Source organism: Dryobates pubescens, chromosome 2 (assembly GCF_014839835.1).
Source record: "Dryobates pubescens isolate bDryPub1 chromosome 2, bDryPub1.pri, whole genome shotgun sequence".
Classification (NCBI taxonomy): Eukaryota; Metazoa; Chordata; class Aves; order Piciformes; family Picidae; genus Dryobates; species Dryobates pubescens.
This window is the reverse complement of record NC_071613.1, coordinates 36,124,181-36,149,420: the sequence shown is the minus strand read 5'-3', so window position 1 is coordinate 36,149,420 and position 25,240 is coordinate 36,124,181. Positions and strand designations below refer to the sequence as shown.

The following is a 25,240-nucleotide window of genomic DNA, read 5'->3' as shown; positions in this document are numbered from 1 at the left end:
CTACTTTCTAAAGAAGTCATGTATAAAGATCAAGGGAGAAAGAAATTTAAAGACAGAAAAATATTCTTGGCTTTTGTTTTCTTTGTACAACAAAGTTAAGGGCAGAATGTTATCATCCTCATGTTTAAATAGCTTGTCCCTATTTATGTCCAAGCACTAACATTATTTAAATGAGGCTTTCTGTATTTAATAGTGCAGTTTGTCCAACACATTCTTGCTTGTCAGAGACAAATAGAATGCTGTGTTCCAGCACAAGAGAAAGCAAATCTGTTACTGCGATGTTCTGGCTGCACTCTATGTTTCTGAAGAGATACCAGCTGTAAAAGAAGTACCTATTGTTTCTACCAGGTTTTTCACACTATGTTGCAGTGTTTTCAGCAGAGCAAATCTCCTGCTGAAGCTGAGAAAGACCATGTCTATGAATAACACCATTAACAGACCAATTAGTTTTGCATTTCATTTGCAGCAGCCCTAAAATAAATCTAAAAAAAACCCCAAAAACAAAACAGAAAAAGAAGCAAACAAACAAAAAACAACCAAACTGGAAAAACAAAGTTTTTTCTTTCACAATTTTATACAGAAGTTCTGGCTTGAACTATAACACATCTTCAGGTTGAAGAATGCCTTTGCCATCACCTTTCTCACCTATGCATTCCCATGGAGGTCACTAAAGAAGAAAATAATGTAGACTCTCTAAACAAAAAATAAAGGTTAGATTTTTAGCTAAAGAAAATACAGTTTGGAAATTTCCTTGGAATTTCTGGAGTGGTACAAGGAATGACCAGAGGCTATGAAGATCAACCCACTATAATAAATAGACAGTTTAAAAAGCTGAAGCACTTTGTCATTTGGTGTAAGATTGAAAAACTTTCTTTGCTGGGTCATGCTACAACATCCTTTGAGCCCAGTACTGTCTCTGGGTATCTGTTTCTAGTCACTGGTGGTATACAGCAGCAAGGGTTAACTGCTGCAGAACAGTTACTCTCACATAACATTTTTAACTCCCAGCACTTTTCAACTTGTCTTTCATTTCATTCATGTGGCATTGCTCCCTCTAGCCAAATCATAAAATCCAAATAAAGAGTAAATCCTGCAATAAATCTAGTAGGTCTACTCAAACCATGTAAAACCTTCAACTATATACATCACATTATTACAGATTACAAACCATAACAGGAACAATAAAATAAAATAATAATAAAAAAATAAAAAAATAAAAGGCCAGGAGCACCTGGCATACAGAAAAACTGAGAGGTCAGTACCACATTTCCCATCTTTACGCATGCTGTGCTACCCTACATTCAGAGCTCATATGGGTTGTCTGGCTGCTGCTTCTCTTCAACACACACAATATATCATAAATGTATGTATTTTATTTGTGTGATCATCCTAGAAGTCTTGTATTATGATCATCCGAAAAGTCTTGTCAAACAGCATGCCCAGAAGGATGGTGGCAGTCACAAACCCAACAATCAATAGAATCAAAGGCAAAATGACAACATTGAGGGCTTACATATACAGCTCATGGATAATGTGATGAGCTTGTTAAGCCTGACTGTCAGGCTAAATCATGACAAGGAGAGGGTTCCAACTGCTATTCAGTTTTGATACCATTTAATTGTTAACCTCTTAGAGAAGAGAATTAAATGGTTCAGGAAGCAGCCTAAGTGGTCCAAGAAAAAAGCAAATGCTATGCTAGGGCAAAGGTCTGAGGTGGAAAGGACACACTATGCAACAGGAGTGATAAAAATGTGAAGAATTAAGAGTATACTGAGGAACAGTGGAGGGGAAAAAAAGTATTTTTTTTTTTTTAGCAGGAAATAAAGGAAAAGTGTTAAGGCTGTCAACTGAACACTTCTTCCCAAGTTTCAGTCCTTCAGAACAGTTTTAGTGGTGCCAAACGGAAAATAAACAAATCATATTGGTATTGGCCATTAGCATCTGCAAGAGAGAGGAGACAAAATGTTGTGAGAAACAGGACGGAATATGAGAAATATGATGAGAGGCAACCCAGCTCAAGAAGCTGGGTATGTGTTTGTGGGAAGTCTGACTTGCCTAGCTTTGCGCTGTTCCCTAGGTACCCATTATGCTCTGTACTGTGCCAGAATAAATCTGTTCTTGTGTAACTATTGTAAATTATGAAAAACAGGTTGCCTTGAAATAATGTAAACATAAATAAAGGGCTGAAAGCGACTGAACAAGCACAACTTCAAAACAAAAACTTTAGGAAGTCAATACCAGCTGTACGAGACCAAGATGGACTGGGACCAGTATAAAATTTCCAGTGTTAAAATGGAATTGTATTGGTTCAGAAGTCTGACCATGGCTGGACTCCATGTGTCTAACAAAGTCACTCTATCACACTCCTCAGGTGGACAGGGGAGAGAAAATATAATGAAAGGCTTATGGATTGAGATAAGGACAGGGAGATCACTCAGCAGCTACCGTCAAACAGCCAAAATCAGAGTAAGCTAATGAGAAGTAAAACCAAATCATGAAACACCACCTCCTCACCCCTCCCCTTCTTCTTGGGCTCAACTTTACTCCTGCGTTCTCTACTTCCTCACCCCTCCTCAGTGGCACAGGGTGCTGGGGAATAGGGGTTGTGGTCAGTCCATTGCACACTGTCTCTGCCACTCCTTCCTCCTCAAAGGGAAGACTCCTCACACTCCCTGTCATGAGATACAGCTCTCTACAGACTTCTCCAACATGAGTAATTCCCAAGGGCTGCAGTTCTTCACTAACTGCTCCAGTGTGGGTCTCTTCTATGGAGTGCTGTCCTGTTCCAGTATGTATCCCCCATGGGATCAGAAGTCCTGCTAGCAAACCTGCTCCAGTGTGGACTTGTCTCCATGGGACCACAGGTCCTGCCAGGAACCTGCTCCAGCCTGGGTTTCCAATGGGTTCAAAACCTTTTTTGGCCATTCATTTGCTTGGACATAAAGTCTTCCACAGACTGCAGGTGGATATTCGCTCCAACGTTACTCTCGGTGGGCTGCAGGGGGACAGCTTGCCTCACCATAGTCTTCACCACAGCCTTCAAAGGAAACACTGCTCCAGTGCCTGGAGCAACTCCTCCCCCTTCTTTCTCACCGACCTTGGTGTCAGCACGGCTGTTTCTCTTACACACTCTCACTGCTCTGTCCAGTTGCAATTGTCGTTGCACAGGGTTTTTTTCCCCCTTCTTAAATATGTTATCACAGAGGTACTACTACCACTGCTACTGATTGGCTCGGGCTTGGCTAGAATAGGGTCCAGCTTGGAGCTGGGTAGTACTAGCTATATTGGACAAAGGGGAAGCTTCCAGCAGCTTCTCACAGAAGCCACTCTGCTAGCAAACCCTTGCCACATAAATATAATACATGATCATATGGTCATAATGACTTTTTTTTAGGTCCTTAAGGCAGCTGGCATTTTGTTAGGTTGGTCCTCCCTCTGCTACTGACCCTCAGGCAGAAAAACAAGGATTGGGGGAGCACAGGGCATGGCTAGTACCCATAGCAACAGCATGAAAACGAGGAATAAAGCGAGATAAATACGAATAATTTCTTGGTGCAAGGTGATGAATTTTCTTTGTATTCATTAATATATCTTCAATTTATATAAAAAAAGTAAATAAAATCAATTTTGTCAGATACCTGCTTAGGCAGCACATTCAAAGACATGTAAGTAGGGAAAATTTTATTTTTCCCATAAGACTGACACCAACACCTTGTGTGCAGTTTGCTGAGTTTGTCTCTTCATAGACAGCAATGCAGCATGATCAGTATGGGGTTTACTACCAGCAGAAATAACTATTCAGCAATAGCTCTTGATATACTTGAAGGCTATAATGCAGTCTGGAGGTCAAGTCCTGACTTTTTGAAGCCTAATTTATCCAAGAGGAGACTAAAGTACAAAAGCTAGAAAATGGCCAAGCACTTTTTTCAATTGATGAAAAAGCTGTTTTGTTGTTGGATTTTTTTTTTTCTCCAAAGGATTTCTGCCAACAAAAAAGGATTATGAGCAGAGTTAGGCACTAAATACTGCCAATTTCCTTGGTTACTGTATGAAGAATGTTAGATGCTCAAAGGCGGCAAGAGAAACTGAAAAACACATCAAAGATGTGTTCGAGAACTGAAAACAGAGAGGAGAGAGTGCAATGTTAATTGTGCCACTAAACCTTGTCAAAGTACACAAGGGACAAGTAATGACCAAGTGTATTAAACAACTGAGATTGTAAAAGATTTTCTTAAAGCTCTGTGCACTTATTACCCTTTCACACACATACATACATCCCTATCTATACAGCATAGTGCTATACATTTTGAATTCCAAGATAGCTGACAATTTTGTGTATAAAATACTCTGTCAAATTTGATTGCTTCTAGAACGGGAATGCCACAGGACAGAAAAAAAAGCTCCCTCTCAACCTCAGTAGCTGAACTGTAAGGGCTGCTAAAGTTTGTCCAATTTTTATTTCATTTATATATGTCGGATCATTTTAAACACAAAGAATGGTAGGATGCTTTACTGGTTTCATGTTATTCAAAGCAGGAAATATGACTTGCCAACCAGTATAAAACTGCTATATCAAAATCCAGTTTAGGTGCCTGCTTGAGTATAAAGTGTACATATTCAAAGCAAAAATTTGCCCTGGAATCCTTCTCAAGTATAGCAACAATCTAGAGTTATTTGGTCAACACCATCAGGGAGGGAACAGTCCTGCAATAACTTCCCCAGAGCAGGCCCTCTCAGTAGGTCTCTCCTAAACAGACCCTGAACCTAACCAAACCTCTTCTACAATGACAGAAAATGCTAGTCTGCAACCCTCCTCCTTCCCCTAGCATCCACAATTTGAATCTCTAGCATCACAACAGCCTCTATCACAAGTAGGTAGCTTAATATTGACAGATGACTGAATTCTAGGCAGTTAATGAATTCTTTCATAGCTAACATGACAGTCATATGCTCCCCCAAACATGTGTGTGAGGTAGATACTTGTAAAACTACTTCTACAACGTTTTAATGTCTTACCAAAAGGAAACAAGAATTCCAGATTCCCCCAACACAAAATGCACCTGTCTTAGCACAGGTTAAACACACAAAGATGGCAAGGCTTTTCTTTGAGCCTGCATAGTAGCTTGGCCTTCCAAAAATTTTAAACAGAAACTTCCTTTAAAAAAGACACTGCCAGTTTCCTGAATTACAGTGATTCAAATACTTCACCTCAATCACCAGAGGTTTTCTGAACACTGTTCCTAAAGTCATTAAAGCACACTCAAGTCCCTCTCCCACTTAAACCTCTTAGCTGTCTTCAAATCGTTGCAGGATGTATCTTTTTTAAAAATTGTATTATTTATTATTGCATTTATTTTTATTACTGTACAGAAGACAAAAAGGGCATGGGTGGTGTTTATGCATCTTCAAGCAACTATTTTTGAAACTGTCCTCACAAAGAGATGTTTCATACATGAATGCTTTGTCTGCCCCCAGTTGTCTAATAAATGGTATCCCTTTAATGACACCATTAACATGTCATTTAAAGTGCTTTATGTAAAATTCCTGGATTAGAACATTGGCCTTTCATCTCAGGGCCCCAAATGTAAGACTGAAAAACCACTTTCATGCTCTTAGCCTTGCAGACAGACATTACTAATTCTCAGTACAATTTGGTTCGAATAACTATCTTTCCCTGGGGGAGGGGCTAATGTTAATTAAAGCCACACATGATTTCAGGCCAGAAAAACAGACTGAATAAAGTTGCAAGAGAATCTTGAAATTTGCATGCTTATACTAGTCCTAGATTTGAGCAATCTAAATCACACCCTCATTTTCTAATCAATATTTCTTCCATCTAAAAGACATTATGGAAACTTTCCAAAGAATCACTGGAAATGCATATATTCATCTGCAATACATAGCTCCTACGAACCCAAGGCTTTTTAACACCATGTGACCTAGTAGGCAATGAAGTTCGAGCTGCTGTAGAAAGAACTACAGCTCTGCTCTCACCACTTTACACAGCTTTCATCCAATGTCAGGTGCATAAGTATTCCTCTACTTATCCTGTAACAGATCTGCTAGACTTGTGGGTGTTTATCTTGAATAAATGACTGATCTTTGACTGTAGAACAATGTTTTGAATGTGTTATGACCTTTTAAATCTAATTTCTTAAAAACAGTTTTAGAGGAGTACAAAGTTATTCATACAAAAGATAAAGAAGACATTCTAACCACATTGGATTAATTATATGTCTAGTCTACATACACACTATAAATTTGGTTCTAATAGTGCTCAATATGCATATTTCCCCATGCTGATTAAGCAAGCAATTTTTCTGCCTGTGCTAAAAGACTCCTTGGACAAAGCATATTAGATATTTGCAATAAAAATGAGAAAACCCCATGTATTCAATATACTGTCGGAACAGCCAGAGCTAAGGAGTTAGCCAGAGAGGATGATGAAAAAGCATGTTGCGTTCAAGACTGATACAAACCCTATGGAAGCAAACCCAAATAATCCTCCATGGGGAACAGTATAAACCCCTTCTACAGAGGTATAATGCATTTTACACATGCATTTTACAACACTTTATGTTAAAAAAACCTACATTAATGTATAAGAAAAATCGATTTCTTGCACAAGATACAGAATTATAGTAACAGAGGAGAAAGCACAGTAACAAATATTCAATTATATAATCATACATTTGTGTATATTACATTGATATATTTCACATTATGAATTTTTTTTAATCTACATTTATCAGAAAAGAAAAATTCTTATGTTACACTAGAGATTTTTTTTTTTAGTAAAAAATTAAATATATCCCTCTTTATTTCAAATGTTGTTTATTTACACTAAAAAAATGTATTACCTATCCATACTAAAGTTAGAATTACAAGACTAATTTAGATGCCATACCCATTTCTGCAGAGTTAGTGGTGTAACTGCAGGCAATGTAACTCTTCTTGAAGACAAACTCATGTCTGCTTTTCACAGAATTCATCAATCTTCATCCAGGTGATAGAATTTTAGCAATACTGCTTCAAGCCTAACTTCTCATAACCCAAACACTAGAGAGTCAGTGCAAAGAAGAGACTAAGAATGCAGTAAATGTCACTGTTTATGTGAACCCAGTCTCACTCAAGCCCAATTACAGAAGATACTGAGGTAGGACTAACTAGAAATCAGCCAACCAAAGAGCTTGAAAATTCATCTCTGTCCTTGGAAAGGCCCACAGTGATATCTCTGGCTATAAAAATAAGCATTTCTATCACTCAGAACCTTATCTTCACTGTCAAAACAGAAACAAACCCCAAATCATTAGAAGACTATATTCTAGCAGTTTACACTGGTTACAGTGTTGGGGTTTTCTTTCCAGGCTTTTTCCGGCAAATATTCTTCAGTGCTTCTGACCTTAGGTTTTCAGAAAAGTAACTAAGCATAAGAAAAGATGCACTGAACCCACAGAGTTTAATTCTAATTTTCTTCACTATTGTTATTCGAAGCAGCAGCAAAATTTCCCTTTTACTTGAAGTAATGCAATTTTTACTTTTGCAATGCAACAAAGGCATAAAAAGGCAGCATGTAAAATGATTCAAATTAATTAAATTTAAGACTGTTTTATGGACTCAAGTTGTTGATCACCCACACTCAGTTTACTTATGTATCAAATATCTGCATAACAATCCTGGTTTCATCAATGTGGTTCTACTGAGAAAGCCAGGGGTTTTTCTTTCCTTCTTTGTCAACAAGGATAAAATTTTGCCTTGCTTATATGATCAGGCAAGCTATAATCTTTTTTTTAAAGGTCTCATTACATGCTTAATAGCCGAATAACAGTACTCTGTTGTTATGCAGCATGACTAAGCAATAATCCTGTTGTAGACCAAATTATTAAACAGATGTTAAAACTGTTACAGTGGATACTTCTTTTGCAACTCTTGAACAAGAAGTTTGCATCAAAAACGTTGCTCGCCATAAATGGAGACTGCAGAAATTCTGCACAAAATTATCTGTACTAAATAACATCTGCATCACCAGTCACTGGTACCAGCAAGATACTTCAGAATCCATGGATTCAAAATATCTGTTTTCCTGTTAAATCACTTTCCTTAACAAGAACACTGTAAATACAAAAAGAGTAAATGCAGCTCCCCCTCAACAACTAAAACCTGGAACACACATGCATTTTACCTGCAGCTCTCAAATAGTAATACAATACTGCCAAGCAATAGGAAGTAAAGATAAATATTTTCCTAAACTTTCAAAGCCTGCTGTCCTTGACTGAGATCTGATAAGAAAGTGATGCCAAGTCACAAAGAGAATTTGTTTGAAGACAGACATTTAATCCTTCTCCAGTCAGCTTTAAAACAAGACCTTTTAATAAAGCCATATAATCAGTTAAAACACAGCAGTTACTACCCTTTTCCTTCACTCAGAAATATTCAGTTTTAACTTTGACTCGTTTTACATTGAGTTTATAGCACCAACAGATCCATAGCAACTAATCTTCTAGGTTTAAGACATCAGAAGAATAAAAGCCTTTTCTAGAATCAAGTTTAAAGCATTAGTTCTGTAACATTTGGAATTAACATCTTTTTCTATGAGAGACAGCTATGATAAATGTCAAGTGTTTGCAACTAGGTTTTTATCTTTCAGGCACACAATTTTTATTTCCTATGGAAGTATGTTCTCAAAATTCTGTAACATAGCTTCAAAATTCTGCTTTAAGATTCTGAAAACAACTTGTGGTACCACAGCCTGATACTGTAGGCATCTTCCCCGCTTGAATATTAGATATGCATGTTTGCACCACCAGAACAAAAAACTCTCTCTGCAACCTTTTTACCTTGGATCTTAAGAGAAAAATGCTAACAGTAAATCTTGGTGCATTGCATTAGTGGCTTTATTGGGAAAGAAACAAAAATAACCCAAGCCATTTTTCCTTACCCCTGGGTATTAAAGGTCCTTGGCTCCTGCAAGCACATGTGGCTTTTTATTCTATGAATAATATTGACCTAATTGTCTGGAAGGTGAAATAGAGGATTACTTTCCTCATTGAGATTATCTGTATCTATATTTTCTTCAATCAGATATACAAGCCTATTTAGGAAGTAAGCAAAAACTTCAGTGTTGCATTTGAATCCAATACTCAGATATTACTTGACTTAAAACAAAAATACTAAAGTTATTTACTTATACGAATGAAAGTACACATCAGTTGCACCCAAGAGTAATAAAAATTACATTGAAGAATACTTTAATCTCTTACATTTCACAAATACCTAGTTAATAAAATAGAAGATAAAACACATCTCAAGTTCTAAGTGCAAGCCTTGCAGAATCACTTTACCATGTGAAAGTCAAGAAGAGTTCTGTTGATAAATGTGAGCTATAGGAAGGCTTTGAAAGCCAATTATGCCTTCAGAGAAATATATATAGCCACTTTTGTTTTATTATTATTACTTTATTTTTTTCTTCTGCAGCAAAAAGATTTGACTTGTCCTTAGCAGGTTTGCAAAGAATTTTGCTGGTGCTGGTGGACACGAAGGAAATCAGATCACTTACTCAAGGGCTCTGTAAAATGGCTGTGCTCACGCAACTTTTCACTCTTATTTTTGTCACTAAGCTACCAGATACAGTTCTGTAAACACTGTGCAGATACTTTGTAGATACTTCAAAATGTAAACTGCTTCTACTTCTTGCTACTAAACAAAGTGTAACTAAATGGAGTCAGCAAGAATTGAAAAGTTCTTAATAAGAGTTAGTAGTTCCAAATAAGGTTTTTATAACATATGGAATAGAGATATCTTGCTAATAGACGAAGGTCAGTGATGCACTGAAGATACTGAATATGAAGTCACAACAAATGATCTATTCCCGGCTCTGCCAGACATAACACAGGAATATGGGCATTTATAGTTAAAAAGAACAAATCAGACTCAGCAGATGCAAATAAAATTCTGCAGAGTATAAATTCATTAAGGTTTCTAAAAAACTCCGATGCTGTTTTTTGCACTCATCTTTTCTTTAAGCTAAGATGCAAGATTAAAGATTACTACAGAAGTCAAACATAAGAGGCCATACCTTGAGTGCCATGTTCAGTTTTGGCCCTCTCACTGCAACAAAGACACTGAGATCCCGGACTGTGGGTACAGAGAGGCCAATGGAGATGCTGAAGGGTCTGGAGAAGAGGTCTTATAAAAAGCAGCCGAGGGATCTGGGGTTGTTTCAACTGAAGAGGACAAGGCTCAGAGGACACATTACTGCTCTCTACAATTACCTGAAATGAGGTTGTAGTGAGGTGGATGTTGGTGTCCTCTCCCTGGTTGCAACTGATAGGACCAGCGGAAATGCCCTTAAATTGCACCATGGGAGGCTTAGGTAGGGTATTAGAACAAACTTCTTCACTCAAAGGGTTATCAAACACAGGAATAGGCTCCCCAGGGAGGTGGTTCAATCACCATCCCTGGAGGTGCAGAGATGTCGTGCTAAGGGACATGGTTTAGCATCAGACTTGTTGCAGTTAGATAATCCCTGGACTTAATGAACTTTTCCAACTAAAATGATTCTATGACTCTGTAAAGTCAGGTAAGTTATTTGTGGTACTATCTGCACTTCCTTGAGAGAGTGCTCCTATCTGCTTGGCACAGCCTGTCACTTTGTCTCTTTACTAGAAGAAGAGCCAGATGATACCATCAATGTATTTTTTGCAGTTTGTTATTTTGAGGTTGTTTTGTTTTGTTTTTCCACATAGTTGCATACATCTGACAAGTAACACTTTTTTTTTTAAAAAAGCCACCCCACTAAAGAAAGGTTTCAAAGCGACTGTGCTGTTGTCTTTCTACTCTTCACACAAGTAGCACTCCACAAACCATGTATTTTCCTCACTATGTATCGAGACTGCTGGGACTGAATTGGTAAAGTGGTTTATCTCAGAGCCACAAAAGTACATATTCTCTTAAATTTTAGGCGTGTCTATACAAATAATTTCACAGGTTGTGATTTTTCTATGTAGGTAAGTATAATCCCTACTTCAAAACTGTTATGGTGCTGGAATTGTTTATTAAGAGATTAAAATATATTCAATATGTACAAGCTCCAGATACAAAGACTGGGAGTATTTTTATCATCTCTCCACAATACCTCCATAGAAAAAGTCTACACCTACACAGTCCTCTCCACTAACTTAGATACTGCTTCTTTGCAGTTATCCTGCAAATGTCCCTCCTTTGGGCCCAACAAGCTGAGTACTTTCTGGTTTATAAACTCACTCAGGATTTGAGAAATCTTCACCACAGATGAAAAATAGCCCTCAATCATTCAGCTGTTCCAAAGACCTCTTACTTCAGAACAACTTATGTCTGTCTTCTGTGCAGCACAGTTAACACCATTTCCCCTTCAACTGATCATGGAAGGGTTCACATTGCAAGAACAACAGCAAAAAGCTGAACAGCACTCTTCAGTGTAGCTATAAATTTTGCAGTATCAAAGAGCATAATGAAGTTTTTTTACATCCTCACCAAGTCTCCTCACAAACTTGTGGGATTTTAAACTCTTGTTACACATATTCCTTGCAGTTTTTCAGCTACCTATTTTCACAATCAATCAGTTCAAGCCTGATTGAAAAGTGTCAATGATAACAAAGTTCTGTCAACTGAGTTATAAGAAAACTCTCACATTGCATGGGTTTCCCTCTCACTACACAGCAGTAAATTCTATTGATTTTTAAGAATAAATTCTTGCAAACTTCCAGCCTGTTTCTCAGCAGTTGATACCATTTCTGTGCCATTATCAAGTGCTCGCAGCTGTTCATAAATGTCATGTCTTAATGTTAGCAGTAACAGAAGTTATCATAACATAACACATATAAAAAAGGCTATTTATAGCCTAAGAATGCAGACATTAAAAATGCAATTCTGATCCAAGGTAGTTTAATGTACCTTTTTTTGCTGTGGATATAATATGAAGTTAGAAAGCAAAGAAATAGACATACCCGTATGCAGCATATGCATACATACCAGAAACAGGCTGGAACAATCCATCAGTATCCTAATTAGAAACAGAGACACACCTCCAAGATAACCAATATACATTTCTCTCTAGAGACTTAAGTAATAAATACCATGTACACTATTAAGCTAAAATGTGAGCTGATTTGCTGCAAATGAATGTTCTGTGACTGAAACAGAAGAAAAGAAAGTTCATGCTGTTACTAAAGCAGAGAGGTCTAATTTCTTCCCCCTCTTAATTCCTCCTCCCACAACTGCCCTTCTCAAAAAATTTCTTTGGCCTGATTAGCATGTTTTTTTAATCTTCCCATTTGAGATAACTCCCATCAGGATTCTGACATGAGAGACGCACTTAAGTATTCTCTCTTGAAGGCTTGCCTTTATCTTCATTCCCAAATAAACAGTAGCCATAAAGGCATTAATTCCCTCAGAAGTATTAGTTTTAAACATGTTGAAGTCAAACAAGGAAAACACAGCCAGTGGCCAGCTGTCACCTCCCACTAATCACTGCAGGATTTTACCACTTGCTAGAGATATGCTCCATCTTGTTAATAATAACAATATTCATCTGCTACAAAGTTTGGAATCCCTGAACCCTGCAATCCCCAGCTGGAAGCTGCATCAGTTCTTGCCTCCATGTGCATACACACAAGATCAACATCAACTGTTAACAGCAGGATTCTGATGTCCATCCACTGCCTGGCCATCATGGTTCCTGCTATACAAGTACCAAAGAGAAGACTACTGTTACCCTAAAGATACTAATCTAAGTAATCTGCAGATGTCAAGACACAGATATAAGTTGTCTGCTATCACACTGTATGAAATAGGGTGGAGAGAATGATAAGAAATCTCAATGTTTATTGTCAGTTTCTGTATCTTTTCATACACAAGGGAAACTTCGTCCTGAAAGCAAAGGCAAGCAGAGCACAGAAGAGATTTAAGGAGGCAACTTAAACATGAGAAGTCCTTTTTTCTGTCCTAGTAGTCCCATATCCAATTGGCCCCATTTCTGTTACAAATCTAGACAGATCTCTTCAAGGCATTAGCACAGCATAAACATTACAACTACAAAGAGGGAAAAAGATCACAAAGCAAAAATGGGGAAAAAAGCCCCCAAAACAATACTCTATTAGTGGCTCTGGAATTAGCACGTGAAAGAACAAGTCCTCAGCTTCTATTGCAAATAACTTACAAGAAGATCCACATGTACAACAAATATAAAATTGTTTTACCAATCACAAATATTTAAGACTATTTTATATGTACAATCAAGTTAATTCAACCTGGTGAAAGCTAAACAGGTTTAACGTTGATGTTTATGCAGAGGTACACTTTGTTTATTCAAAATCTACATTAGTCTTATTGGAGCAGAATTTATGCACTGAAAGATGTGGATATTCCCCTGGCTGACTCTATAGTTCTCAAGTTCTTATCTGAAGAAATTATAATTCACAGAACATCAATCTAATTCTGAACTCCATTCAATGTTAATGCCCCAACACTAGGATAATGAAGCTTTACTATGATAAAATCAAAACTTCTGATCATTTTATGTTAAAGTACTGTAAGATATATGGTAAACTAGTTGGTATTTTCACCATCTGTTACACAGCTTTTAATTCAAAAGAGGTCAAAGTTGTAAATGTTCAGTGAGAAACACCTAAGCTGCCAGCTTTACAAAGCCCATAGCGTTTCAGGTAATTTAGGTACTCATTGACTGCTCTCATCTCCTTCAATATTACATTGACTATTAAATGGTTTATGTTATAAAAATAGTAGAACAGAAAGTAAAGCAGGTATTTACAAAACGACAATGAGATGACAAAAGCAGAGCAGAAGACTACAAAGATTTTATAAAACCAGAAATTTAAAGAAAAACTGAAATGGAGAAAAAAATCAAAATAAATACAAAAGTACATACAGCTTGGTCTCACTTTTATCTGGTCGAAAAGGGAAACCGCTGTGGCAACAAAACAGGAAAATGACCTATGGAGCTCTCACACACATACAAACATGAACTTCAGTTGGAAATGTGCATGCTTAAAAATTGTCATTTAAGATTTTGAGATTGTAAAGACCAGTCCTTTAGGGAACAGAAAAACTTTCAATGCTTTGGGAGGATTACTGCTTCAAAAAGCAACACAATTTGGGTCTTCTAGTTTAATAATGCCGTTAAACAGCAATCCACATAATTTCTTCAATATGAATTATAATTTAGAATAATTGATCTAAATTATGAATGTTACTAAATACTATTCTCATTAATCTAGACTATGTGACCCTGGAAGGCAGATGAGAATGCTGATCTGTTTCGATCTAAAGACAATTCAGGCAGTGGTCAGTAAAGGGAAAATGTCAACAGCATTCTGTTATTAACAATACTGACATCTTGCATCTCCCACTTACCACAATATCAATCATTGACAATGCCCCCAGTGAAGCCAACTTGGAGGAAAAAGAAAAAAAAAAAACACAAACAAACTGTCAATGAAATATTAACTTAATCACACAGGTATGGAGCTGCTATCAAAATGACCTGAACGTCTCAGTTCTCTAACTCCAAACAAATGCACCTATCTCTTGGACTAACTATGAACCAGAATAGTGTAAGTATCTGTCACATCTCATTCCCTTCTGAAAATTATGAGATTCAAGTTCCATTCATCAGAGTTTAATCTTTTAAGCCAAACTCAATAAAATCACATTTTCAAAAGTGACTCGGCAACATCAGAGCAGAAGTTCCCTGTAGTTCCTGCGTCCCTGTAGATTCAGCTGGCTTTAACCGACAAGTCTCTCGTATGTTCAAAGAAATTGAGACTGTTTTAATCATTGTCTGCTCTAACCACCTCATAATTGCATAGCACTACAATGGTGTCACAGGACCAAAAGTATCAGGTAGTCAACTCAGAATACAAGAGATTAATATCAAAGAATTGCTTTTTGAAGAATCAAGGTTTCAAAAAAAAAAAAGGAAAAAAACCTTCCAAAGAAAGTTTTCTACAGAAAGAATTAGAACTACTGCAGTGTATCAGAGGTTTCTTGTTCCAAATGTAACTTCCCGAGTGGCACAAAAGAGACAGTTTCTTGTATTGAGAAAACAGTCCTAACAGAAAAGATAAGAAACTTCAGTTTTGACTTCCAGTCTGATGAGGCCCAAAATAATCAAAATGGTGTCTGAAATAATTCTAATTTGACAAAGTGTTTACCACAATCTTTAACAATACTGACTTTTTTTTTTTTTTATTTTATATAGCTACAAATAGTAAAAATCTAAGCCTAAGATTTTCCTGATGTAAGCAAATTAAGGAACAAGCTCGCAGATGCAATATCTTAGTAACCAGAAAAGTTAGAGTGACCTTGTTTTCTTGTTCATTAGAAGGGGGGGGGGAGGGGGGGGGGAGAGAGGGAGGGGGGGAAAGAATGAAAATAGAAGAAAAGCCATGCTATTTTTGTGCAGCTACAATGTTTAGAGTCTTTGCTTGGTTGTTTTTGGACAGTAACAAAGTACACAGTTAATATGCAGTAACATTGAAAGTGATGTGAAGTTTGGAAGAAAGCTATTTCTTTTCTCTATAGGAAAGATACACTTACAAATTAATCCATGTAAAGCAGGTAAAAGAAAATACACAGCTGATTATTCTGAATGTTCCCCAGGTTAATATATCAGACAGCTTGTGCTGGGCCATCTCAATATAAACCAGGCGATATTCTGTATTGCTAAAATGAGAGATTGTTCAACTCTGCCTCCTGTTTTTTCCCTATATAGACCTGTGACTTTCTGCCACACTGTTGAAGTGTCTAGTCAAAGTACAAAGATACATTAAAATAGCAAATTTTAGTAAGGCTCTAAATCATTTTAATCTACTGTAACAGCGATAAATCTTTCCTTGGTAGAAGGACACAGCCATTTAAATGAAGAGCACAACACAGAAACTAAAGCAGAAGACCACTAGATGAGGCACCACAAAAAAAGGAATCCAACTGAATCAAGTCTTACACTAGAGACTTCACATTAAAACCTTGATCTCTAACTTGTTTCTGTACAGGATGGCTTTTCTGTTAATTTGTAAGCTGATTGGAAAGACATTTTCTCTTCCCTTCTGCCTTCCAAAATCAGTCTTTTTTATGTAATTTAAGGGGAAGATGCAGAAAACCCAGAGCTGGAAGGAAAAAAAGATTGAGATCTTATAAAGAAGGGCATGCATAATGGTCTCCAACCTGGAAAGAAATTTTACAAGAAAAAGACAGACTGGAATTACAGAGTAAGTTTAATTAATGTCATGTTTTGGTTGGAAATGATAATTTTAACCCTTGGAAATTGTTTGGAAATTGCATGAATTACTACACATCAATAAAAATTCTTTCATTTTTGCATTGTTTAAAGAGAAAATAGGTACTTCAGCAGAAAAAGAAAAAAAATCTATTATGAAAAAGTACCAGATACATAGCCATTTATGTCTGCTAATAGAATTACAGGCAAAATTTTTACGAATGAGGTTTCAAGTGGGCACTCTAGCAGATGCTGAACTACTGCCATAAAATGGCACTCCAATTACAACTCATGTTTAATATTATTCATAAACTTAGCACACATTTAAAGGAACATCTGCTCTTTGTCATTAAGTTCCTCTCAGTTCTTCTTTGTCAGAGAGCTTCACGGAACATCTTTGTTAATGCAAAAAGAGAAGTGACGGTCTACTACAATCAAATGTGTATTTGAGGTCTCTTTATACAATTGATTTCCTGGAAAGAACATTGTGGGAGTATATTTGGATTCTAAAGGATAAAAATATCTACTTGTTTAGAGTATGGAGAAAGAAAAAAGAGGCAAGATAAAATTCCAGAGATTTGAGTGTTCTTCACCTTGAGAGTTACTTGAGTTTTATTTTTGCACTTCTAATTTAATTTAAAGAAACAAGGCACTAATTACCTTGAACTACTTTACTGATGAAACACTTTTTGGCTTATCCTTGAGCAAGGCAAGGACTGTCACTCCAGGGCAAATAATTTGGGGTTTTGTTTTCAGGAAGACTTAAAAACTAAGCTTGCACAAAACCATAGTAACCTATTTTTAGTTCATCTGACCAAAGAGAACCAAAAGTACACTAAAGAACAGAACTTGTTTTCTTACAGTTAAGTTTTCCATACTAATATCCATTTTGATCATAATTAGAAACAAAAGTACAAAGTGTTTTACATTTTCAGTTCCTTGTCACTTCTCAGAGAATACAGACTCCAAGACACAATTAGATTTTCTGCACGAGTTCACAAATTGCACCTAATAACAGCAAAAGATCAATTCCTCAGAGGAATGCAACATTTCTCGCCATGCACCTAGTCAACCATGCTGTGTTGGACATGAGGGGAAAGCTGGGTTTTTCAGCCTTTTCAAATAAATATCTTCCATCCTGAAGCACAAAATTCAGTTAATTTGAATATATATAACTATAACATTATGCATGCCAAATGCACCCAACTCCCTCCTACACTTCTTCCAAGGATGCCAAATGATGATTTCTTACAGAGCGGATTACGCAATTCAGAAAGTCGCCTTGCCATCCACACTCACAGCTGTTGATTTCATCTCCATATTATTCACTTGAGGATGAAGATGTTAAATACATAATCTCACTCTCACTTGTGAAACATCTCAAAGTTCCACCTTCCCAAACACAGGTGTGATACTGTAGCATCAGCTCCACAGTCACCTCATGAAAGGTTGCACTGAGAACAGGTTATCTGAGGCACAAGTCTGCATGTCCTCAGCATGTTCCTTCTATTCTTCAAGCTCATAGTTCACCCTCTAGAATAAAATATGTCACTATGCTGACTAGAATTTTGCTTCATAATTTGAACCCCATCATTTCCCCTCCCTTCTCCTCTGTGCCCAGCAAGATCATGGAGCAGGTCCTCCTTGAAACTTTTCCAAGGCACATGAAAAATGAGGTAATTGGTGGCTGCTCAGATGGTTTCACCAAGGGCAAATCATGCCTGATAAATTTGGTGGCCTTCTGTGACAAGGATACAGCACTAGTGAAGAAGGGAAGAGCAACTGACGTCGTCTACCTGGACTTGTGCAAAATGTTTGACACTGTCCCCTATGACATCCTGGTCTCTAAACTGGAAAGACATAGATTTGATGAATGGACCAGTCAATGTATAAGGAATTTTCTTGATGATTGTACTCAAAGAGGGATGGTCAGTAGTAAGGCCAGTGCTGTTTAATATCTTTGTTGGTGACATGGACAGTGGGATTGAGCACACCATCGGCAAGTCTGTCCATAACACCTTCCTGGAGGGGAGGGATGTCATCCAGTGGGACCTAAACAGGCTTGAGAAGGGAGCCAATGACAACCTCATGAAGTTCAACAAAGACAAGTGCAAAGTTCTGCACCTGGGTTGTGCAAATCCCAAGCACAAGCACAGGCTGGGTGATGAGTGGATTGAGAGCAGCTCTGAAGGGAAGGACTTGAAGGTGCTGCTTGATGAGAAGCTCGACACGAGCTAGCAATGTGCAATTGCCGATCACAAAGTCAACTTCATCCTGGGCTGCATCAAAAGAAGTGTGACCAGCAGGTTGAAGGAGGTAATTTTCCTCCTCTACTCTGCTCTTGTGAGACCACACCTGGAGTACTGTGTCCAGGTCTGGAGTCCCCAACACAAGAATGACATGGAGCTGTTAGAGCAGGTTCAGAGGAGGGTCATGAAGATTATCAGAGGGCTGGAGCATCTGTCCTGTGAACACAGTCTGAGAGAATTGGGGTTGTTCAGCCTGGAAAAGAGAAGACTCTTGGAAGACCTTATAACAGCCTACCAATATTTGAAGGGGGCCTACAGGATTCTTGGAGAAGGACATCTTAACAAAAGCAGGTACTGATAGGACAAGGGGTAACAGAAGAAACTAACTTTAGGTTAGGCATTATAAAGAAATTCTTCACCACAAGGGTAATGAGGCACTGAAACAGGTTACCCAGGGAGGATGTGGAGGCTCCAACCATGGAAATGTTCAAAGCCAGATTGGATGGGGCCTTGAGCAACCTGATCTAGTGAGAGGTAGCCCTGCCCCTGTCAGGGGAGCTGGAACTAGCTGATCTCCAAACCATTCTTTAAATTAAAACCAGAAAAGTCAAGGTTGCCTCTTAAATCAAGTTTGTTCTAATTACTGTCAACATGTCATGACTGTGACTCTGTGAGGATACAACACAAAACTATTCCAAACTGCAGGGGGTGAAAGAAGATGGACAGCTCTGTCAATAAGGCAGTCCAAATAATGTTCAGACATGGAGACATCCTACTTCCCAAGCACAGAGGCAACTCATTATTCTGCTAAGTGGCTTTCACCAATCTCCTTTTATAAACTTATTTCCCAGACACAAAGGTGCTGTTTAGGCAGCATGTTTGATGGTTTGAAAGGCTATTGATAAAAGATCATCAAAAGTTATTAAGAAGTTCAGCTTTGAAAAACCAGAATTCAAAATAATGTTAATGGCATATTCAGAAGAGGAAAGGTTTCACAGGTGCTATGATAAAAGAGTTGATATTTATGAAAATATCTTTTTCTCCTTGAAAATACTGGTTTTTTTTTTCCCCCTGGGGAGAAAAACAAGCCAGAAAAAGTATAACTTTATTATTATTATTATTACTTTTTTTTCCTTTATTTTCCCTTTTGTGTTTTTTTTTCCTCTTTTCTTTTTCTTTTAGACACACTCATTTTAAGAATAGTTACCTACTAGACATAAGCAGGAATTCACTCTGAATTTTTTTCTTTAGTATTCCTGAAATTAAAAACACAGAAGAAATCAAATGAGGAAGAAAGCAATGTAAAAGAAGAATCACTGAAAACATATGTAGATCATCAGAGAGGCAATGGAAAAAATTCTGGCAGCTGTCAACACTATTCCCCCCGCCGCCCCCCCCCCCCCCCCCCAAAAAAAAAAAAGAGTGCTTAAGTGTAGCTGGTTTCTCTTGAGTAAGGAAACTATCAAACTGTAACAGTCATGAACTTGGGGGCTATAGTCAATGAAATTTTTGTATGTGGATTGTGTATTTGCAGACAGAGCTGTTACAATGTTGGCAAAATAAGAACACAGGGTGGAAACATGACATTTCCAAGCACAGCCTCCACAGCCAACTGTGGGAAGTCAAAGTCACAGCCAGTTCACTTCTCCTTACATACCTGCTTAGGATTCGCTTTCTCTCTCTCTCCTTTTTAAATCTAAGTAATTTTATAAACATAGTAGATTTCAATCTGAATGTCAAAGATAAAAGTTTAACTCAACAGTTGCCATTTGGCCTTAACCTTTAGTAACTTTAGATAAAGAACGCAAGAACAGTTATGCTGAGTCTGACAAAAGGTCTGCTTAGCCCAGTACCATTTCTCTGGTAGCATCCATAAACAGACATCTAGATGAAAGGCTTTTTAACAGGAAACATAGGTTTGCTATAATGCCTCTGGAAAATAACAGGAAGACTTCTCTCAGCTCTTGTAGTAACTGGAAAATGGATGAAGCTCTAGACACTATCATTATTTTAGTCACTTCCTTCAGTAACCACTTGCTTTTGATCCTGCTTTTACCAGAGCAAGCCATACATTTCTGCATGGAAAACCAGGAGAAATGGAAGGAAGCAGAAATTGTCACAGAAAGCACAAGAAGAGCCTATATGAAGAAATGAGTGACATCAGTGAAGCTACGAGGTTCAGCTTCTGAAAGCCTGAAGCTAACAGTTAGCTGGCTTAACTGATCATGTCAGTGATTTTAAACATGATAGGTCATAAGAGCTGATAGTTGACCTCTGTATGTTAAATCATGCTTGGGAAATCTACTTTCCAGTTGCAAGCACAAAGATTAACACGAGTGCAGTTTAAGCCAGCAACATGGGTTTTTTAATGTGACTCCTATCAGTATGTTCAGAAAGGTAATGTTACCAATTCAGAGTTTTTTTCTGCCTCTGCAGAGAGCTAGTTCTTTCACCCTGCCCAAGAAAGAAACTAGCACAATTTTACCTCACTGCATTAGCAACATTTACATGCTGACCAGAAATGCTTCAGATTAGTATCACTGTTGAAGGAAAGAAACAAAGGCAATAAAAGTAGTCCAGGACGACATAACTATTTTTAGAGAACATGCAAAATACGATAACAATCAGCGCAGTTTCTCAGATATGTACGTGTTTTTCACTGGAGAAGGAGGGAGAAGGTTCCTCCTTATGGTGCTGGCCAAGACTTTGCTAAGTGAAGTTTGCTTGCAGGTGTGGAGTAACAGCTATGACTTACCAACTTCAGATAAGTTAATAAGACTACAAGAAATTTCAACTTTCAGAAAATTTCTTCATGCAAATCTAAAATGGAATAAGCAGCAGCAATGTAATTTCTTACACCTTGAATATCACCTCTAAAACTGTTAAGACAGGGATCTTGCAGACCACCATAAAAAGAGAATGTGAAGGAGATAGTACCCTTAATCCCACAGGTATTCCTTGTAAGAACGCTTTCCTGTCTCAAGAAAATAGAAATAAGTAAGCTTTCAAAGAGTGAACCCAATCTTCAACACCAGTAATCTCCATTAATTGGAAACTCTTCCTCTTGAACTTTTAGCCCTGCTCAGGATAACAAATACACTGTGTGTGCGAACAATACTAAGACAGAGCACTGCCAGGTCTGTCAGGCCACTCAGGACTTTCCTTAGCTTACAGTTTCAGGTATTAATAGAAATACAGTAGCATCAGATAAACACACATGCGTATAAAATATAGCCATGTAGACAGAATTTTCTCCTTCATCGGTTTTGGTTTTATTCAAAATTAGACCTTCAGACAAAAGAAGCTGCTCAGTGACTGTTAAAACCCTCTGTGCTACAGCATCGATTACAGTAACTGGAGGTGGGGAGGAAGGGAAGAAAGAAATGAACTTCTCTTTTAAGGACATAAAGTACCGCCTGCCTGCCCCTGGTTCGGCTTTACCTAAAAAAAAATCGCACAGTCACAAGCAGACTCTGTGAAAGAACAATCATATCTTAACTCAGATTCCAAAACCTCATTTTCTACAGTCAATGACCTACAGAGAAAATTTCACCAAATTACAGAAATATGGAACACCTTTATTAGAAAATATAACTTCATAAGTAACTGAGCTTTTCCTCAAACTTTCATGAAACCAATTTAGAATTTATTAAATAATAATTTATACATCTTACCTGTTTTTTTCTTGAAGTTGCCTTGGGCAACAGACTGGCTGACAAAACTGATGTAAATGGAGAGCAACACAGCTCAGGAAAAGGATTTGGAATTGATGTGATCTCCAAAATATTGTCATCTTTCTTTTTTCTCCTATTTCAACAAAATACATAATATCAAGTGGTAACTGTAACAATTGTTGTTAAAATTGCAATATCCAAATACAACGCATGAAAATATAAGGCACTAACACCATGATGCTTCCTGGTTGCAGCAATTAGCTGGTTTTGTACAGTTATTTATTTTAATCAGTAGGCTGAATTTAACATACAAGAGCTTAACACTGCTTGAAAGAAATCCAAGTACTCAGCTTTGAACATAAAGTTGTTTGAGTATGTGTAAGTTTGCAGAGTAAGAGCACAGATATATTTATATTGGCTCCTAAGGACATTAGCAAATATTTTGTTGTCCCTGTGCTCATGGCATTCCCTGTGTACACATATTACAACAGTGGATGCATGTAACTTCTCAGTAGTATTTCCTGAGAACATCACAGCTATATTTTAAACAAATGGAAACTTTTTTTCACCAGAATCAGGAGTCAAAGTAACTGACAAGCCAAAATAGTACAAAACAATACTCATTTCTGTTTTCAATTACTTTTGCATTAGAATCTCCAAAGCTTCATCTAAAATGAATGTCTTAGTAGTTGCTGGGTAGTTAAATCTGATTGTGTCAGAAGTATCACTAAGCAGCATTTGCAAGAGCAGTGAAGATAATCACTACTTTACTTGCTGAAGGGCTCAGTTATGCACTGATTTCAAGTATCACATTAATAACGTGGTTGTTTAGACTGCTGTGTGCATTAACAGTGCATGGTTTTCTCACATAAAATACTGAACAGCATTTTGTCTACTTGATTTCATTCAGAGCACCATACAAAGCACCTCAACTATTTGAGTCTACCAACATATAAAACACGTTTTTCTGCATGTGCAAGTTGATGACTCCAAGCTTATTATTTAGCTTCATTACCTTCATTATTATCATTGCAAATTTCAGATACTAACTGGTAGGGGGGAAAACCATCAATGCAGAATGAAGATGTTTTGCTTTCTGGGAATCCTCATCAAACATTAATTTAAAGTGATATTTAACATTAAGGAGTGAAAAATCCTGTAGGCAGTATTTTAAGATTTTGCAAACTTCAGTCTACCAAAATTCAGACGCTTCATGGAAAACCTAGTTCACAGTTTCATTTACCTACAATAGAGACCAATGCCTTTAAGAACAGCCTGAGAAGTAACAGACAGGGTGCATATCACTGACAGCTATTACAGCGGCATCCCTAACAGGGAAGCCGTTTAACTCACGAACATTATAAGCAAGACACTACAATGAGAAAGTAGTGGCTTGGTTCAGTTTGACAAGGCAGGGTCGGCAACGTCGTGTCTGTTCACCTCTAACTAGGAAAGCTCAGGAAAAATGAAAAAAAAATAAAATAAAAAACCAAACCCACGGAGGGGTGTCTGGGGTGGGGGTGGGGGTGGGGGGGGAACGCATCCGCAGCTGAGGAAGTCTCTCCGGGGCCGGGAAACAACTTTTTCGATACATAGAGGCGTGGGCCTGTCCTGGGCCAGGCCGCTCCCTCCTGTGCCTTGCCCCCTCCCCAAACCGCCGCGACCAAGCCGTAGGGCAGTCGCACCCTCAGGCCCCGCGCTCCCGCCCGCAGGAAGCCGGCCAGCCCCTAGACGGCAGCAGGCGGGTCCTTGAGGGCGCCCGCCCGGGCTCTGGCCTTACCTGTCGGGGGGCGAGGGCGGTGGGTCCCCCGCGGTGGGCCGGGGCAGCGGGCAGGGGGAGCTCGCCGCGCCGCGGAGGCTGCCGCCCGCGGTCTGCACCGTCCGTCCTGCGCCGCGCGGCACACCGGGCACTGGTGCGGCCATCAGCGGCGGCGACGTCCTGGCTGCGCTACCGCCCGGCGCGGGAGGCACGTCGGTGAGCGGCCCCGGCGCTGCCGGGCGTGTCAGGCGGAGGCTGCTCTCCGCTCCCGCTGCGGAGGATGGGGGAGGCGGGGGGAAGCGCCGCCCGGGTGGCGAGCAGCACCGAACGCCTTACCCGGCACACGTGCGCGGGCGGCGGCAGCGGGGGCGGGCGGCCGCCGGCTCCGCGATGCGACGGAGAGGAAACATGGGGCGGGCGGGGGCCGAGCCGTGCCCTCTTGGCTGCCTGCACCGCGCCGGGGCGGCGGGCAGTGCTGCGCTCCGCTCCCTGGTGGCAGAGCAAGGCGGGCCCTGGCAGGTGCGTGGCCCGGGAACCCGAGCCTTCGGTGTCACCCAGCCAGCTCGGGCGTCGGGCTGGGCCTGAGAGGGGTGTCAGTGCTACTGCGAGGAGGGGGTGCCACCGTGCCTCTTCTTAGGAGGCAGCCCGAGCGGGCCTGGGCACTGCCCGCCGTGTACCTTCGCCCCTTGGCCTGAGCGGAGATGTAACGCTGCCCAGCCTCGGACCTGGCCGGTAACCTTCTCTCTCGGGCTGACCGGCGCTGGCATCTTGCTTGCTCGGGCCTGGCACTTGTCTACGCGCCTGATAAACATTAACTAATTTGCCCCATCCCTCGGTGAGGTCGGGAATTTATGGTTATGCTTTGGAGAAAGAAGGCATGAACGAAGCCACGGAACACATCTTTGGGCAGCTGGTTGCCCAGTTGGGCCCAGGAGTCACATTTAACCCCAGCTCCGAGGACAGCCAGAAGTGGAAGGGTTTTTACTCTGCCTTGGGCTCCTCCTCAGCAGCTTGTGCCACTGAGAAACCCAGCCACTGCCCTGTTTTATGTACACAGAATCCTATATGCCAATTCCATAATCACCCTTATCGGTGTCAATCCTATTGCAAAATAAAAATAGCCCCTCACTGTAGGATGAACAGTTTGATGATGGCACCAAGCAGAGTGGGTAAAATTGAGTAATTCAATATGATAGAAAGTTAAAAAATTAAAGCCCAGCCCCTGCTAAAAACAGATGTAGAAACCTGACTGTACGTTGCATGCTCAAGGACAGCAACCGAGATG

General features: G+C 39.2%; 1 protein-coding gene across 1 annotated transcript in view; it reads right to left on the bottom strand.

Annotated features, from left to right (window-relative positions):
* Positions 1 to 24,275, bottom strand: part of GRB14 (growth factor receptor bound protein 14) — a 59,834-nt gene extending 35,559 nt beyond the window's left edge. The window contains exons 1-2 of the mRNA XM_054175056.1: positions 23,977 to 24,275; positions 22,197 to 22,329 (exon numbers count right to left, since the gene is read on the bottom strand). Of these exons, the coding sequence (XP_054031031.1) occupies positions 22,197 to 22,329; positions 23,977 to 24,119 (276 nt within the window). The 5' untranslated portion in view covers positions 24,120 to 24,275. The remainder of the gene's footprint in view (positions 1 to 22,196; positions 22,330 to 23,976) is intronic.
* Between the last annotated feature and the right edge of the window lie 965 nt (positions 24,276 to 25,240).